The sequence below is a fragment of the Lepisma saccharinum genome, chromosome 2 (genome assembly GCF_977018435.1).
Source record: "Lepisma saccharinum chromosome 2, izLepSacc3.1, whole genome shotgun sequence".
In the NCBI taxonomy this organism is placed as follows: domain Eukaryota; kingdom Metazoa; phylum Arthropoda; class Insecta; order Zygentoma; family Lepismatidae; genus Lepisma; species Lepisma saccharinum.
Window position 1 is genome coordinate 205980409 of NC_139230.1, and position 17863 is coordinate 205998271.

At 37.1% G+C, this 17863-nt stretch overlaps 1 protein-coding gene across 1 annotated transcript in view; it reads right to left on the reverse strand.

The window, feature by feature from the left end:
- LOC145983836 (uncharacterized) overlaps window positions 1–17863 on the reverse strand; it is a 94429-nt gene that overhangs the window by 22893 nt on the left and 53673 nt on the right. The window contains exons 10-14 of the mRNA XM_083116882.1: window positions 16669–16749; window positions 8808–8885; window positions 6401–6481; window positions 1096–1173; window positions 46–123 (exon numbers count right to left, since the gene is read on the reverse strand). Coding sequence (XP_082973008.1) covers window positions 46–123; window positions 1096–1173; window positions 6401–6481; window positions 8808–8885; window positions 16669–16749 — 396 coding nt within the window. The remainder of the gene's footprint in view (window positions 1–45; window positions 124–1095; window positions 1174–6400; window positions 6482–8807; window positions 8886–16668; window positions 16750–17863) is intronic.

A 17863-nucleotide genomic window follows, 5' to 3' on the forward strand; every position in this document is an offset into this window, starting at 1 on the left:
AAGTGTTTCCAAACAAAATGATTAGCCTGTAAAAGTTAAGCCTACCCGCCCATGTAGTCCAGATGTAGAGGCCATAGGAACTTGAGTTAAAGTTGGAGGCTGAAGCATGGAAAATGGATCAACCTTTAAATAACAACATTGGAAAAATTATAGTAATAAATAAGAGAAGAACATTTAATCACTCAACAATACATAAAGTACCTAGGTGTTTCCCACAAGAATATGAACTACAATACTTCAGTATCCTAATGGAGTATGCAATACATGCCACATCCAAAGTTTAGAAGCTTCCTAGCTTGTGTGATCCTGACATTGGCAGAAACACAATCAACATTCCTGTCAGAGGATTAAATTTTTAGAAAATTTTCCTTCATGTCTTGTACTTGTACTTCACCAAATTAATAGACTTTATAATATATAATAACATCTGATAATATTTTATAATATCAGAGATACTGATAAAGTCACCAGGTATTCAATGTTTCAAAGGATCACCAATAAAGTGTCAAATCACACTTATTTTCTCTCCCCATACACTTTTATTCACAATGTTGATATTTTCTGAATTTAATTCAGAAATGACAATGTGAATGCAAATGAAGCTCTCCAGACGAGATACAACATAAAAACAAAAAAACACCATTTTTGGAGATACATTCCTCAGGTTCTCATACGACAATATGTTGCATCCAAATTTTATGTTAGTATTATAGTTTTAAAACTTTTCAGTTACACACACATGTGTCTGTGTGTGAAACATATTTATACATGTGTGCGTGTGTGTTATTTATTCTCACACACAGATGGTCTCTTTGTGCTCACACTCACTTTTCAACACAAGAATCCATAATTTGCTGTTTAATTCTGAAATATATGAAGATCTGTTTACATTGAAGAAAATGAATTTCTTAAGACCTCACATTATGTATTGAAATTCTAACATCTTTATAGAAAACTTATTCATTTCCCTCAATTAAATTGAGAGAGAGTTAAAATTTATGTTTTTAAATTTTACCCTAATGCCCAGCTTATACTGAGTACAATATATTCACAGCCTTCACAAACAAAATGAATAACAATTAAATGTATGCCTACCTGAACATGTGAACCAGCTGCAGATCCCATAGAAACTTGTGTTAAAGGTGGAGGCATAAGTATGGTATCTGCATCAACCTTTAAATAATAACATTGTCAAAATTATGGTGCTAAATAGATGGAAGAAGTAAATATAGCATTAAATAACTGATCACTACATAAGTACCTACCCTAGCCATAAATACTGTCAGAAACTTTCAACTAGACTGTACATCCAGTTGTAGGTCACCATACTTGTGCCTAAGCTCACTCTTGGACATTGTGTCTTCAACTGTGAAAGAAATAGCATGTATGTTCTTGCACTTAGCATGTTCTGAAGAGAATATGAAAAAACAGAATAGCCAAAACTGTTCTCCATAAAGCAGGAGTTTAACAATGAGCCCTGGAGCTTCCAGCAAGATACTACCCCTGCTCATAATGCAAGGATGGCACAACCTGATTTCATCTCCACTGCTGATTGGCCATCTGCTAGCCCTGATCTCAATCCCTGGACTACAAACTGTAATCAGTGTTAAAGGGGATTGCATTGTCTGCAAGAAGAGACACCCTACAATTGAAAGTTTAAATGCTCTTTGATGGCAGCAGTGGCAGATTCTACCAATGAGTTTGTTTTTTAAGTCCACTTAATTCACAGAAAGGCTAACTGGGACTGGACCAACCAATATGCAATGTGCCTCCACTGGGTATGTAACACAGGACCCCTTGATTACAAGGTGATTTTCCCATTGAGACCACCTGTGCCACAATATATGTCTGGTCAGACACTTTGAGCCTGTGTGAGGGCATCTGTATCATCCTTATGAGCGGCCGCCCCTGTCTAAGTATTATAGTTTTAAAAACTCTTGATATATTGATATAGGAATAGGATGAGAAAAAGTACCAGAAGGCAGAATACTGTGCCCCTGCACTACGTAACACAGTGATACTTCTTTCTTGTCCGATGATAATGCGGTAAATACCGGTGTGTGATTTATTCTCACATATAGATGGTCTTATTGTGCTCTCAATCACTTCTCAACATAATGTACAAATTTAAAGTATATGAAGAACTCTTTATGTTGAACATATGGAATTTCTAAAATTGATCTTTTTAAATTTTACACTAATGCCTAGCTTATACTGCAGTAGAACATAAACATTGTGGATAAGGAAAGAGAAGAGAGAACTAGTGAGAAAATGGAAAGAGACCAAAGAAATAGAAAAGAAAGGAGAAGACATAATGAACTGGAATGGAGGACTTATGATAAACAATGAATGAAAGAGAGTGTTAGAAAAAATGAAAGGATGAGAAAAAGGAAGGAGGAAAGAAGAACAAAGAAGAAAGAGAAGAGAAGAAGCCCAGGGGATGAGGCATCCATACCAGAGGTGAAGCGTCCGGTCATCGGGAGATGCGGCGATGACAAAACAAAATAATACAAAAAATTGCTTTTTAAATATTTTAAGAGAAGAAGTAAAAAATAAGTCAGAATACTCGCATATTTGAGCAAAATTAGTCACTCAACACCATGAAACAGCTAGAAATACCCAAGAGATTCGCTAAGTTTAGTAAATCGAAAGGAGAGCCCAGTTCAACCCCCCATGCCCAGCCGTCCCGCTATGTTTCCTGTTGAGTGCAATGGTGTCAGGCAGGCCAACTCATCGCAGCAGGTTTGCGAATCCATGGTCCTTCGACCACTTTTCCCCCCGGTCTTGAAAGTCTGGTTATAAGAGGCCTTTTTTCAGCCCCCTTGTTTACAGACACTGCAGGCTTTCAGTGACATCATAAGTAAGCAAAAGCATAAATTTCCCCACGGTTAGTGCTAGAAAGAGCTGGGGGGGGGGGGAAGCAGTACTGGATCCATTGTATTTCCTTTACAGTATTTCTCCTTTTCAATTTTTTTCTTTCTTTTGATCCTGCGGTTCAAATATCGTTTTCTGAAAATAATGTTCTTACTTTACAAAACACGAAGTACTTCAATGTTGTTTTGTGTTTACTATGCGTATGATGTTCTCAAGGTGACAGACATACATACTTAGACAGAACCTTTTCCCTAACATATCTTACTTTCACACCAGGGATGGTCAACAACATCAGGATTCCGGAAAACTTAAAATCTCGATTCGGAACTTTTACTACCCACATTTCGGAGAGAGACGTTTAAAAAATTTTCCATTTTTCGGGTAGAATTTAAGAAAGTTTAGTCTTCCTTATTTTATGATCATATACAACGTAGAAGAAAATGAATTTGGCTATCTCTACTTCACACGTCTGTAAGAACACTGTTATCATCACTCTCAATGTAGAAATCCCGAGGGCTCCCCCTCCATGGTTGAAAGATTGACCCTGATGTTTGGCAAGTCTTGCGATGACTACATAAAAATGTCATGCTTTGCCACTGATCCATACACATCCAAAAGGCAGGAGGGGTGGGGTAGGTAGTCCCAGACACTTGCTAATCTTGACCTGTCAATCATCTGTCAGTCAGAGATAGAGAACCATTAGTCACCTGTCAAGAGATGGCATTCATGTAAGGGCCTCTCCATTGGCGTAGTGGTAATGTCGTTGCCTTGTAATCAAGAGGTCCAGGTTCGATACCCGGTGGAGGCACAAAGTTGTTTGGATCCCACTTTATAAACTATAGGTCCAGTCCCAATGAGTCTATCTGTGCTTAAAGTGGACTTAAAAACAACAATTCAATTCAATTCAAAATTCATGTAAATTCCTTTAGAGAAATCATCCAAGACAAGGACTGTCAACATGATGGTTTTTTGTGTCTAGACATCCTGCTATGTGTATAAATACTTTCTGATTATCTATTCCATCATTTTGATTTAGTTTTCTGTCTGAGGAAGACCCTGATATAGGGTAGAAACATAAAGTGTAAAGTGTTTTCCTTTTATTTTTAATAAACTGACTTGGTAAGGAACTTTAGTGTACTCAAGATGAAGAAGATTTGGAATGTATGTGCAGTCACTTATGAGCAACAGTGAAGATCTTTCCATTCATCTGCATGTGGACTGAGGGAATTGTCGAACTTCCTACTCTATTTGTAAACTTGCTGGCATGGTAAGAATACATACACACATTGAACTTTAATTTGCCATAGAATGTCTAGGCTTGCAGAGTAAGAAACCACTGCTCTTTGCTGGTGCATGTGCATGCAGGAGGCACCACCTTTAAAATGACAAAAATTGTGTTGTGAAGTTCACTTGATAAGAGTTGCAGTCTTGAGGTCATTCTGTAAATAACAGTTGACACCTCATTTAAGTTTGTCCTGTAATTTGTGTCGGACTTTTAAGGTTTTCATTTGACTCTCACTTGTAAACCCCATCTGATTGATTGATTTGTTGTTTTAAGTCCACCTTATGCACAGTAGGCTAATTGGGACTGGACCTACAGTTTAAAGTGGGATCCAAACCACTGTGCCAAGTGCCTCCACCAAGTATCGAACCCGGGACCCTTTGATTACAAGGTGACGATGCTACCACTGCGCCATCGGGGAGGCCTAAACCCCATCTGGAAGCAGGTGATAATGACATGGGAGGTGAACATCTTACAATGATTGATGTGGATGTACTTAATGAGGACCTTGGTCTTTGAGCTTACCGGTGGAGTACTGCAACTGAAGACGCAATGGAAAGGGGACAAATTCTTCAGTGGTACTGTGACAGTGGGCATAGTAGGATTCTCTTCATTTATGGGAGTGCTCACCTATAAAGAGAGTTTTAATGGCCAAAATAACAATATATGTGCTTCAAGCTCTCGAGAATTTCATGAGAGAGTTCCCAAAGTTCAAAGAGACCACCACCCCTCTTCGGTCATGTTTTTTTTTTGGGGGGGGGGGTGAGTTGTGAGGGTTTCACCAGGGTTCATTTTTGTGAAAAGGCTTAAATACTGGTGCTAACAAGTATGTGGAAAGTGTTCTCGACCCTCTTGTGATGCTGATGAACCAAACCATGTTTAACAATGGAGCCTGAAGCTTCCAGCAAGATTATGCCCCAGCTCATAAGGAGAGAAGGCCAATATACCCATCATTTCCACTGCTGATTGGCTATTTGCTAGCCCTGGTCTCAATCCTCTGGACTACATACTGTGCTTAGTGCTAGAGGGGATTGTCTGCAAGAAGAAACACCCTACAATTAAAAGTTTAAAGTGCTCCTTGATGGCATCATTGGTGGATTTTCACATAGTGTTTGTTTTTAGGTCCACTTTATGCACAGAGAGGCTAATTGGGACTGGACCTACCACTGTGCAATGTCCCTCTATTTGGTAACCAACACAGGACCCCTTACTTACAATGTGTTTTTTCAAGTGAGACCATCTGTGCCACAATAGATGACTGGCCATACACTTCGAGCCTGTCTGAAAATTGATTGTTGCCAATTTTGTGTAATATATATAAGTGTAATATACTAAAAGGAAATATAAAATCTCAAACCACATTCAACTTATTCACAAAACAATGCAAGACAGTATTTATGGCTATCTAGGTATTTCCCACAAGAATATGAGATATTAATAGCTCGTGTGTTCTTGATATTGACAGAAAGACATTCAAATCATCAAGATTACTGAGAGGCGCCAAAAATTTAATACAATTTTCCTTCATATCTGTTCTTGTATTTCACCAAATTAATATTTTTTATAATGCCTAATAACATCTGATAATATTTTATAATATCTGATATACTGATAAGATCACCTGGTATTTATTGTTTCAAACAATGACCAATAATGCTTAAAATCACACCTATTTACTTCCCCATACACTTCATCCAGAATGTTGATATTTTGTGAATTCAGTTCATCTGGATCTCTTTATTGATAAAAAAAAGTTCAATTATGTAGAAATACAGCAAAATATAAATATTATAGAAAGAGCAGAAAGAAAAGAGTATATAATTTTGCCACATTGTAAAGCAATATGTATGTTGCCTCCAAATTTCATGTCAGTAGTTTCAGGAAATTTTGAGATATATATATCAATATGTCATGTGTGTGATAATGATATATTTTCACACATGCAGGGTCTGATTGTGGTCTCAGCCACTTCTCAGCACAATAATCCATAATATGTTTTTGTTTATGAAATACGTGAATATCTGTTTACGTTGAACAAATAAATTAAATTTGTTTGACATCACATTATGTGTGGAAATTCTAACCATCTTTACAGAAAATTCATTTAATTTCAATCAATGAAATTGAGAAAGAATTTTAAAATTGATTTCTTCTACATTTTACACTAACACCCAAATTCTACTGAAGTAGAATATAGTCACAGTTTTCACAAACAAAATGGATAGCCAAAAAAGTTATACGTACCTGCTCATATGGTCCAACTGCAGATGCCATAGGAGCTTCCATAGTTAAAGTTGGAGGCTGAAGCATGGGAGATGGATCAACCTTTTAATAACAACATTGGAAAAATTTTAAGAGAAGAATATACAACATTTAATCACTCATCAATACATAAGGTACCTAGGTGTTTCCCACAAGAATATGAACTATTAATAGCTTGTGTGATCCTGACATTGGTAGAAAGACAAATAGAATAGAATAGAATAGAATACTTTATTAGTCATTAGAGTTTGTCATAATAAGTATATAAATGTTAATATAAAAATTACAAAAGAAAAGAAAATTAAAAATACATATGAAAATATTACACATTCAACAATACAGTTTGCAAATTATACTACATGTTTTATTAGAGCAAATGCAATTGAAAAATAGTACTCTATTTTGATTACAATACAAGCCATGTACAAAAACCCATTTTACAGCTCTGTGATGCATTATGAGTAGACATTTACATTTTACAGGTCCTGACGGAAGTGTTCTTCAAATACCGTGACACTATATACACAATATCTTACTAATATATTATTAATGTATTCAGCAAACTGCTTGTTTCACCTAATGTCAAGGGGGCTGAAAGCAGTGCCAGGGGATGCTGAGCCTCCCCTGGCCCCTCCATAGCTATGGGCTTGCAATGAAGTATCAAATCACACCTACTTAATCCCCCATACACTTTCATTCACAATGTTGATATTTCATGAATTCAGTTCACCTGGATCTCTTTATAGATTGCACAAAACAATATACAATTATGTAACAAAACAATGAAATGTAAAGAGAAAAACAAATACAGTATATAATTATGCCATATGCTAAAATAATATATCGTTGTGCGAAAACCAGAGGGACGTAACTCTAATTTATCAAACTTACAGGAAAGAGTAAATAATGTATTCTTAAGAATATGCCTGACTCTTAAAAGCGTCAGTAAATTAGAGATACATGATTCCACCTCACTGCTAAGGATTTAGAAGTGGAGATATGTCAATCTGAAATCCAAAGAGAGCTTTTCAGAGGAGATATGTTCAACAAAGCCTAAAAGAGCATTTTTGGAGTTATGTTGCTCTGGTTTTCAAACAACCACCATATGTGCTTCCAAATTTTTTGTTAGTATTATTGTTTTAGAAACTTTTGATATGTAGAGTAAAGTAGACAAATATGGAACACATTTTTTGTTTTGGGTCATAACTAGTAAAAGAAAGAAGTATAAAAGGAAGATTTTGCTCTGATGTGTATGGAGATATGTTAGGTGTAACATGGTATATATCTTGTTTAGTAAAAGATAGATACTTAGCAAAAAAAGTAAACAAGAGTAAAAAAAAGGACAAATGTGTACATTTCGGAAAGGGTCAACAATTATGGAATACCTGGTGCTATAGTATATAAAAAATAAAATTCAAGAACTAAATGTTATCTTTGTACACCAAAATAAGGAGAAATATATTGACAAACTAATACAATTGTGGAACATGACAATCTGGTCAAATATACTATGTTAGATAGCAATGAGGGATTTAACAGCAGAAACTGTTCCAGCAGCCAAAATGTGTCTTATGAGACATGAAACTATTTGCAGAAATCAAAACCATATTTGTCGCTTCGCAATGTTGGCTTTGTCTTCCCTGCAGCAGCCACCATTCTTCAAAACATTTTTCAAAACCCCCGCCTATTGATAGCTCATAATGTAAACATTTCAACATCAACGTAACACATTCATGGCACACACACACACACACACACACCCACACACACACACACACACACCCACACACACACACACACACACACACACTAAATTATTTGTGACTACATATATACTTCCAAAACTTTTTCCACAGCCAAAAACAGTTTTTCTTGTGCATCAACCAGCAAAATCTTCCAGTTTCCACCAAAGTAGTCTCACAGTTAACGTCCGGCTACTAAGATGTGGTTTATCAGCTTTCTGCCAGATATTGACACATATTAAACTAGATACGTCGGTATTCCATATTTGTATACTTTCCTCTATATATGTGTGTGGGGGGAGGGGTCATGTACATGATATATTTACGTATATATATAGATGTGTGTGTGTTATTTCTTCTCACATATAAATGTTCTTATTGTGCTCTCACTCACTTCTCAACACAATGTCCACGTTTGAAATATGTAAAAAACTCTTTATATTGAACAAGTGAAATTTCTTAGAATCTCACATTATGCATGGTAATTCTAATCTTTACAGAACAGTTACTTCATCTCACTCAATGAAATTGAGATACTTTTATAATGGATCTTTACAAATTTTACACTAATGCCTAGCTTATACTGCAGTAGAACATATTCACAGTTTTTAGAAACAAAATGAATAGCCAGTAAAAGTTAAGCCTACCTGCACATGTGGTCCAGCTACAGATGTCATAGGAACTTGAGTTAGAGTTGGAGGCTGAAGTATTGTAGTTGGATCAACCTTTTAATAATATGATTTTCAAAATTATAGCCGTAAATAAGTGGGAGAAGCATATACAGCATTTAATCACTGATCACTACATAAGTACCTAGTCTAGCCATAAAAACTGTCAGAAATATTGGCTTTTATTGTGAATCCAGCTATAAACAATTCTTTCACTGAAGCTCACTCCTGACCATTGTGCCTTCAACTGCGGAAAAGATATCATATATGTTCTTGTGCTTAGCATGGAGTGGGGAGAATATGAAATTATTTGCTCTGCATAAGGTTGGACGTCACCCACAGACTTTCCAGACTGGGAAAACCATGATGATCAGTCAAAGACATGCATATTGGACAATCCAGATATTCAATGAGACTGGTAGATTGCCTGAGAGTTGGTCGACTTCACACCATGCAAACAGAGGCAGCTTCTTAAAACAGTGGCAGCTCTGATCTGCTGAAACCTGTCTGGAAGCAAGCGATAATGGTGCAAGAGCTGAACATTTCACAATGATTGACATCCAGGTACTTAATGGAGACCTTGGACTTTGAGCTTATCAGAAGAGTACTGGACATTTCCAGATGCCAGAACTGATGATGCAACTGAAATCGAGAGTCTCCCTAAAGAGGAAGTGGGGAGCATTGTCACCTTGTAATCAAGAAGTTTAAGGTTCAATACCTGGTGGAGTCACAAGTGGTTTGAATCCTACTTTAAACTGTATGTCCAGTCCCAAATAGCATTTATGTGCATAAAGTGGACTGGATATATTATTTAAGCTCTCGAGACGATTGTGAGAGAGTTCCCAAATTTGGAGAGGCCACCACCTTTCTTCCTCAGTCATGGTTTAGTGGCTGTGGGGAGGGGGGCTATGAGAGTTCCATCAGGCTTCATAATAAAGGCATAACAAACCAGTGCAAAATTGTAGAAGTGTATGTGGAAAGTGTCCCAAACCCTCTCGAGATGCTGTTCACCCAAATCATGTTTAACAATGAACCCTGGAGCTTCCAGCAAGATTCTGCCCCAGCTCATAAAGCACAGATGACACATTGGTGACTTGAAGCCAATGTACCAGATATCATCTCCACCACTGATTGGCCATCTGCTAGCCCTGATCTCAATCCTCTGGACTACAAACTTGGTCAGTGCTAGAGGGGATTGATTGTCTGCAAGAAGAGGCACCCTACAACTGAAAGTTTAAAGTGCTCCTTCATGGCATCAGTGGTGGATTATCCTATTGAGTTTGCATGTTTGAGTTTCTTTTTAAGTTCACAGAAAGGCTAATCAGGACTGGACCTATCAATAATGTACAATGTGCCTCCGCTGGGTATGCAACACAGGATACCTTCATTACAAGGTGATTTTCTCATCGAGACAATCCGTGCCACAATAGACTGGAAAAACACTTTGAGCCTGTCTGAGTGTTAAAGGTGGACATTTTGAAAAATAATTGATGCCATTTTTGTGTACTATAACATACTAAACATACTAACATAGTGTAACATACTAAAAGGAAATTAAAAATCTCACACCATATTCAGCTATTTCACAATATAGTACTTATGGCTACCTAAGTATTTCCCACAAGAATATGGGATATTAATAGCTTGTGTGATGCTGATATTAAGAGAAAGACTCTCATTATAGATCACACATAAAAATAGACAATTATGTAACAAAACAACAAAATGTAAATAGAAAAAGCAAAAAGAAAACAGTATACAATATTGCCACATGCTAAAATAATATATCATCATGTGAAAACCAGAGAGACGTAAGTCTTCTTTACCCTCCCACACCCGAACCGAGCCCTGGATAAATGAAAAAGCAGGGTTAAGGTCTCAAAAGACAGCCAACCCTGATTGGAGCAACAGACACACTTCCTTATTGCACTACTGTAAGGTGCACGTTCTTGAGGTGAACTCTCCTGGATAAAAGGTAAAGGTAAAGTGCTCCCCTGTGCTTAGTACCACGCCATGAAGGTGTATAGGGGGTGTGGGGGTAACGCCCCACACTTTCTTGATGCGGTCATGAGTGGGGGTGATGTGATCAGCATCACGCCCCTGACCGCCTTTACCCCCCAGGGTTTCCCCCAGATACCCATGTTATTCGATGCTGGGTGGGCGCCGGGGCCGCTTCCAACGTTAGAAAAGTTCCCGGATTTGAACCGGCCGGGGATCGAACCCGGGACCTTGAGCATGATAGTCAGATGCGTTACCCACTGAGCCACCGCGGCCACTCTCCTGGATACCAAGACTAAATGAAAAAGGAAGCTTTTTTTTTCTTTTTTTCTTTCCTAACATTTGATGGCCTGTAATAAGGAGCAAGTCAATATATTTGCTTTACTTGAGAGCGATACCGATGCCCGCAGCGTAATATGAAATTATCAGGTGCGTGAATGCATGAGGTGTTGTGTGTGTGCAAGGGGGGTGGGTAGGGGGAGAGGGACCACACACGCATTCATCAAAATGTAAGACATGCAAGTCTAAGTCTTGACCCACACTGCTGACTTACTTAACGGACTGGTGAGCAGAGCACACTACATTGCAAGGGACCCAGGTTCGATTCCCAGCTACCTGGGAATGGGTGTTTTTTTTTTAGGAGTGTCCCTTCATCAATTTCACCATATCGTCACTCATCTTCATGATTAGCCGAAAGTGGCAGAAAAGCGAAGAGAACAAACAAAAGCAATCAATCACACAGTCTTAATCCCCACTCACCCTTTTCTCATACGTAGCACCAAAAAAGTCTCGACATGAACCCCTCCTGCATTTTCTTAAACGTAACTCAGGTCTTCTAATGGCTGTTAATGTATTTTAAAAAACAGACAAGGATAGCATGAATGATTTCCCCTTTACATGCATTTCAAGAAGAGAAATTTGTAAAAAGATTATCAAGCAATTAACATGCAGGCCTCCCCGATGTTGTAGTGGTAACATCGTCCTTTGTAAATGAGGGGTTTGGTTTTGATACCTGGTGGAGGCACATAGTGATTCGGATCCCACTTTAACCTGTAGGTCCAGTCCCAATCAGTCTGTCAGCATAAGAAGTAGGTTTAAACAACAACCAAACAAACCAATTTATCTGCTGTAATTATTAAAATTAATATGTGGCTAAATTTGCAATTATTAAGGACATTTTTAAATTACATATAAATAAAGTAATGCTAATAATGAATTATAATACAACCCAATGTAAATAACTAATTTTGATTTGATTTTTTTTATTTACCGTAAAAAAAAAACTTAATCAATCAGTCATTACCTTCTTATATTCCTTAAAAAAAAAAGAGAGTCTATCATTTCCAACAGTCCACTTTGGTTCAGTCTCTGGGTTCTCGACCTGTGTATAGGACCGGTGAAAACCCATCATCGTGAGGAAATTGGGGAGCTACGAGTGAGTAGCGTAACAGCGGCTGAGGGTTCGACGTGCTGACTCATGTCACTCCATTACTGGTAAAAGATCTCCACACCTATAAGTAGGATTGCTGGATGGAGACTGGGAGTTGGGAGATAGGCCAAGGCCCTTCCAGGGCTGTAGAGCCACGGGTTGTGTTAAAATTTCCAACATTTTTTTGAATTCGTTTTCCGTATGACTTGTTTTGAAGATACATTCATGTCTGTCTAAGGTTCTAACCTGGAACCTCTGGCCTCGTAACACTTTATCCTTACCACTCCAAAGGCCGGAAAAAATAAATTTGTATTAATTTGATCAGGCGAATGATGTCTGTATGTACAACATTGTGTAACTAGTGAGGAACCCTTAACATATGCAAACCGATGCATAAAATTATGAGCAAAGAAGTTCGCATGTGCAGAGGATACAATTTTCTACCCAAAGCAAAGAACCTCGATCACTTACAAACCTGTAAAATATCCCCCCCCCCCCCTTGCAATTGCAGGATAAAGCCATACGTTTGGGGTTAAAGAAATTTTCATCTCTGTCCTATGATCTCCGGCCAGATGTGAGCCTAACCACTAATTTATTTATTCGATAGCGATTCAAGGAAGCAGTGGTATTTACACTCCCCTGTCACTTACAACCAAACAGACAAAAAACCCTGGTAACATGTTGAATATTTCTTGAAATGTACATTTGAGATGTATCTAATACCTTGCGTTGGTTGCGTACGGTCTCTTGTTCCGGGTGTGTGATTTTAATGTCCTTATTTTATCAGTGATTGTTTTGTCAACACCCTCCCTCTGTCTAGATGAGTTTCTAACCATCCTCTCTTACTTCTCGATTTTATTTTCAGTGTTAGCAAGATTATTTGAAAATAAGATCCTTAGGAAAATCTTTGGGCCTAAAAGGGATGAGGAAACAGGTGAGTGGAGAAGGTTACATAATTTAGAACTACATAATTTGTATTCATGTCCAGATATTATTAGAATAATTATATCAAGAAGACTTAGGTGGGCAGGCCTGGCACGAATGGGAGAAGAAAGAGGAGTTCACAGGATTCTTGTTGGGAAACCCGATGGTAAGATACCTGTAGGAAGGCCAAGACGAAGATGGAGGGACAACGTTGAGATGGACCTAAAGGAAATCGATAGGGATGGAAAAGAGTATATAGATCTTGCTCAAGATAGGGACAGATGGAAGGCCTGTGTTGCTGCAGCCCTGAACCTTCGGGTTTAAGAAGGCTAGAAAGTTAGTTAGTTTAGTTAGTGTTAGCAAGATCTTGGAGCTGCTAGGGAGGGTTCATTGAAGCCCCTTGCTGTCTGAGTCCATGCGTGGCTATAGGCGGACCTAGTTTTTACTGAAACTCCGATATGCCATTTAATGCTCGATTAACAAAGAGTACCTTTTTATAATTTTATAGAATTTAAACATTTATAGTTTTATAGAATCTCAATTGTTGAAAGAAAAGATCTAATCGTAATAATTGAAGATTTTGCATTTTAGACCACTAATTTGGCACACTTTAAAAACCCGGTATCTGAGACCGTGTGCGACCATCGACGTAACGTTTCTCGCACGACCCACAAAGGGTAAAATATGACTTTCACCCAGAAAATATTCACCCCCATCTATGACTTGCCAGACAGGCACATATTTAGAAATTTATTTCAGGTGGGCCGAACTTATAATTATATTAAATTAAAATAATGATAATTAATAAATATTAAATTAATATTGTATTACTATTACATTAATAGGTAAAAACAGTGTAAGAATAGAGATATAAAAAAACATGTATTCATTAGCTAGCGTGTAGTTAAGATTGCTAAAATTTGTATTAAAGCAACTGCCCTGGCAAGGAAATCAGTGCCAAATGGATAAAGAATAGAATATTTATTAAATAACATGAAAGAATATTAAATCCGGTTGACGAAAATTAAAGTGTCCGATTAATATCTTTGGTAAGGTCATTCAAAGTTCGGCGGAAATAGATAACCCTCGATTATACAGCAAATGCTAAACAAATATATTTTCATTGTTTTATGTGAGTACTTGGTAAGTCTTATGGGGAGGGTTCCGGAACCTTGAACTTCACCCTTAAATATGTCCTTGACAGTGTGGTAGGATAATTTAGTGAAAAGCGTCTGCCAATAAAACAATTATTTTATTGTTATGCAGTCATTGTACTATGTTAGCTTTTGTTTATACACACACACATATGAAATTAATGTTAAATAAAGGACTTATAAAAACTAAAAATTTACTGCCTTCAAATAAATTGAAACATTGAAACATAACCCTCGATTATAAAACAAATGTTAAAAAATGCATATTTTCATTATTTAATTTTTGTACTTCGTAAGTCTTTGGGGGGGGGGGGGGTCCAGACTCCCTGGACCCCCCTAAATACGTCCTTGTTGCCAGACTCTCTCTTTAATATAAATGACAGTACCAGATTGAATTTCACAGATTGGAGTTTCACGTATATTGCTAATTATTATTTTACCTAGGTACATATTTAAAATTTGCACTGATATACAATATTACTATTTCCCCTAGACCAGGCTTTGAGATGTCTTCTATCTCTCCAGAAACTGGCATTTTTTTTATTTAACGTCGTTTCTCACTGCCACTCTTGCCCAATCGCAAGGATGAAAATCAACGATTGTTTGGTGACATTTGTGAAAGGGCACTCCCAATGGACACATCTATGTCCAAGCCGAAACTCGAACCCGCAACTAAGACAACTAAGGCAGAAAAGGTTTTTGTTATTTTATATGTTGCTTTTCTATCTTCTGTGTTAACCTGGGACCTCTGGCTTCGCAATGCATTATGTTGTCCATTTGTTTTCAGATGTTTTTATTTGGCTCTAATTTCCCATACATTAGTTGTAATAGTGGAAACATATTTCTTGTAACAAGATCAACACGTCAAATGATGTTTTCGAACTGACACTTACTTATCTTAGAGATTACGTGTGTGCGCGAATGCACACACATACAAAAACACCAGATAGACACATTTGTCACTATCACATAGAAATCCTAACTCCCACAAATACACGTAAATTCGTTCCCTGAGTTGCATTTATAAAGCCGCGCTTCTTTTCTTAGTATGTTGACATTACAGTGAAATGATCCTGTATTAAACTGTATATCAGTTCCGATTAGTAGATCTGCATGAAGTTGTTTTCAGGCAAAAAATATGGTGTTATATTTCATGTATTGTTGCCAGCACATATGAAATAAAATCAGAATACATTCACGGGCGGGCACACAAAAAATGGAATTTATATATGTGAACATATCTGCAACCGCATCACTAATGTATTTGTATTTTTGGTTATGAGTCACTCTTCTACCACTTCTGGGTAGCGTGACAATCAGGTGATGATCAGGATAGAAAATAATTAGATGAAATTTATGAAGGGACATGCAGAAAAAAACATCCATGCGCAGGCCCTGAATCAAACCCGGGAACTTCAGTGGTAAGATAGAAATTCGACTATGTAATGCCTTTGGCTATTGAAGGGGAGTCTATGCTTCTCAGTGAATATCAGTGGATCTAAACACCCCTCCTCCTGTTGGTTTTGTCAATCATGAACATTCAAGGTCTTGTTTGCATTGTGTTCAAGTGATAAGCAGGTAGCAGGTGTGGGTGGAAGCGAGGTCTTGGACATGTTTTCTTACTAGCCAGGACTGCATTGCATAGCATGACATAATCAGATTAGATGCAGCAGTTCTTTTTGAGGTGGCTGTACAAGAGAGGGTAAATAATATATTCATAAGAATATATTAAATAATATATAAATAATTATATATAAATAATATATTCATAAGAATATGCCTGACTCTTAAAAGAGTCAGTAAATTGGAGATACATGACTCCACCTTACTGCTAAGAATTTAGAAGTGGAGATATGTCGATGTGAAATCCAAAGAGAGCTATCCAGAGAAGAAACAGCATTTTTGGAGTTACATTCCTCTGGTTCTCACACGACGATATGTTGCTTCCAAATTTTATGTTAGGGTTATTGTTTAGAAACTTTTGATATATATATATATATGAGTGTGTGTGTGTGTTATTTATTCTCACATAGAGATGGTCTGATTATGCTCTCATTCACTTCTCAACACAATAATCCATAATATGTTATCCAATTTTGACGTATATGAAGTACTGTTTATAATGAACAAATTGAATTTCTTAAAATCTCATATTATGTGTGGAGATTCTAACTTCTTTACAAAAAAATTACTTACTGTCAATCAATAAAATTGAGAAAGAGGGAGTTTTAAAATTGATCTTTTTAATTTTAAACTAACGCTCAATTTCTACTGAAGTAGAACATATTCACAGTTTTCAGAAACAAAATGAATAGCCAGTAAAAGTAATGCTTACCTGCCCATGTGCTCCAGCTGCAGAAGTCATAGGAACCTCCATGGTTAAAGGTGGAGGCTGAAGCATGGTAGATGGATCAACCTTTTAACAATAACATTGGCAAAATTATAGTGGAAAATAAGTAGGAAAAGTTATTTACAGCATTTAATCACTGATCACTACATAAGTATCTAGTCTAGCAATAAATACTGTCAGAAACTTTTGGCATGGACTGTATAAACATCCAGCTGTAAAGATCATAAACCACTCTTTAGCTGAAGCCCACTCCTGACCATTGAGTCTTCAACTGTGGAAGAGCATGGAGTGGGGTGAGTATGAAATCAGAGTAGCACCGATTGCTCCGCATAAGTTTGGAAAGTCACCCACAGACATTTTCAAACCCTTAAGAGCCATGATGTTCAGTGAAAATTTTGTGTATTTGACAAAACAGAGATTCACTAAGACAGTTAGCATGAAAGATCACATAAAAGTTGGTCGACCTCACACTGAAAAAAACAGAGGCTCACATCTGCTGAAATCTTCTCTGGACACCAGGTGACAGTGGCGTATGCAAGGGGGGGGGGTACCAGGTGTAACCTCCCCCCCTTGAGCTTTTGAAATATTATGGAGTATTCTGTAGAAAAAAATGAAAATGGCTAATTTATCACAGTCAGAGATCTGCGACAGTAATAATAATAATAATAATAATAATAATAATAATAATAATAATAATAATAACAATATTAATAATAATAATTTGAATTATTATTCCCATACAGCATAGAGAAAAGCACAACATTCCAAACACACGCACCTTTAATAGTGGATGCCTTGAAAATAAACATGAATTCTTGAAAATTAAATATGAGGGCAACTATGATTTAAAGAAAAAAGTTGTTTTGTATATCAGCTGCAACAATGTTCAACGAACATGTATTTTTTTCTGTGAACAATGAGCATTAACTAAATAAAGTTCTTGGTTTGTTGTAAGCTTCTGATGAAGACAAATGCTAGGCCAACAAGAATACACAATCACCAGTCCACCTTCCTATTGTTTACGCGGTACGTTTGAATTTCTGAATTCGAACTACAATGTTTCTGTTGGTAAGAACAGCGAGACAATCCAGAGGTGAATTATCGTGCCCGTGCATAGTAGATTTTGAGAGCGGTATGGCGCATTTGTCATAAATCTTTACAGTGTAGTTTGGCGGCCACA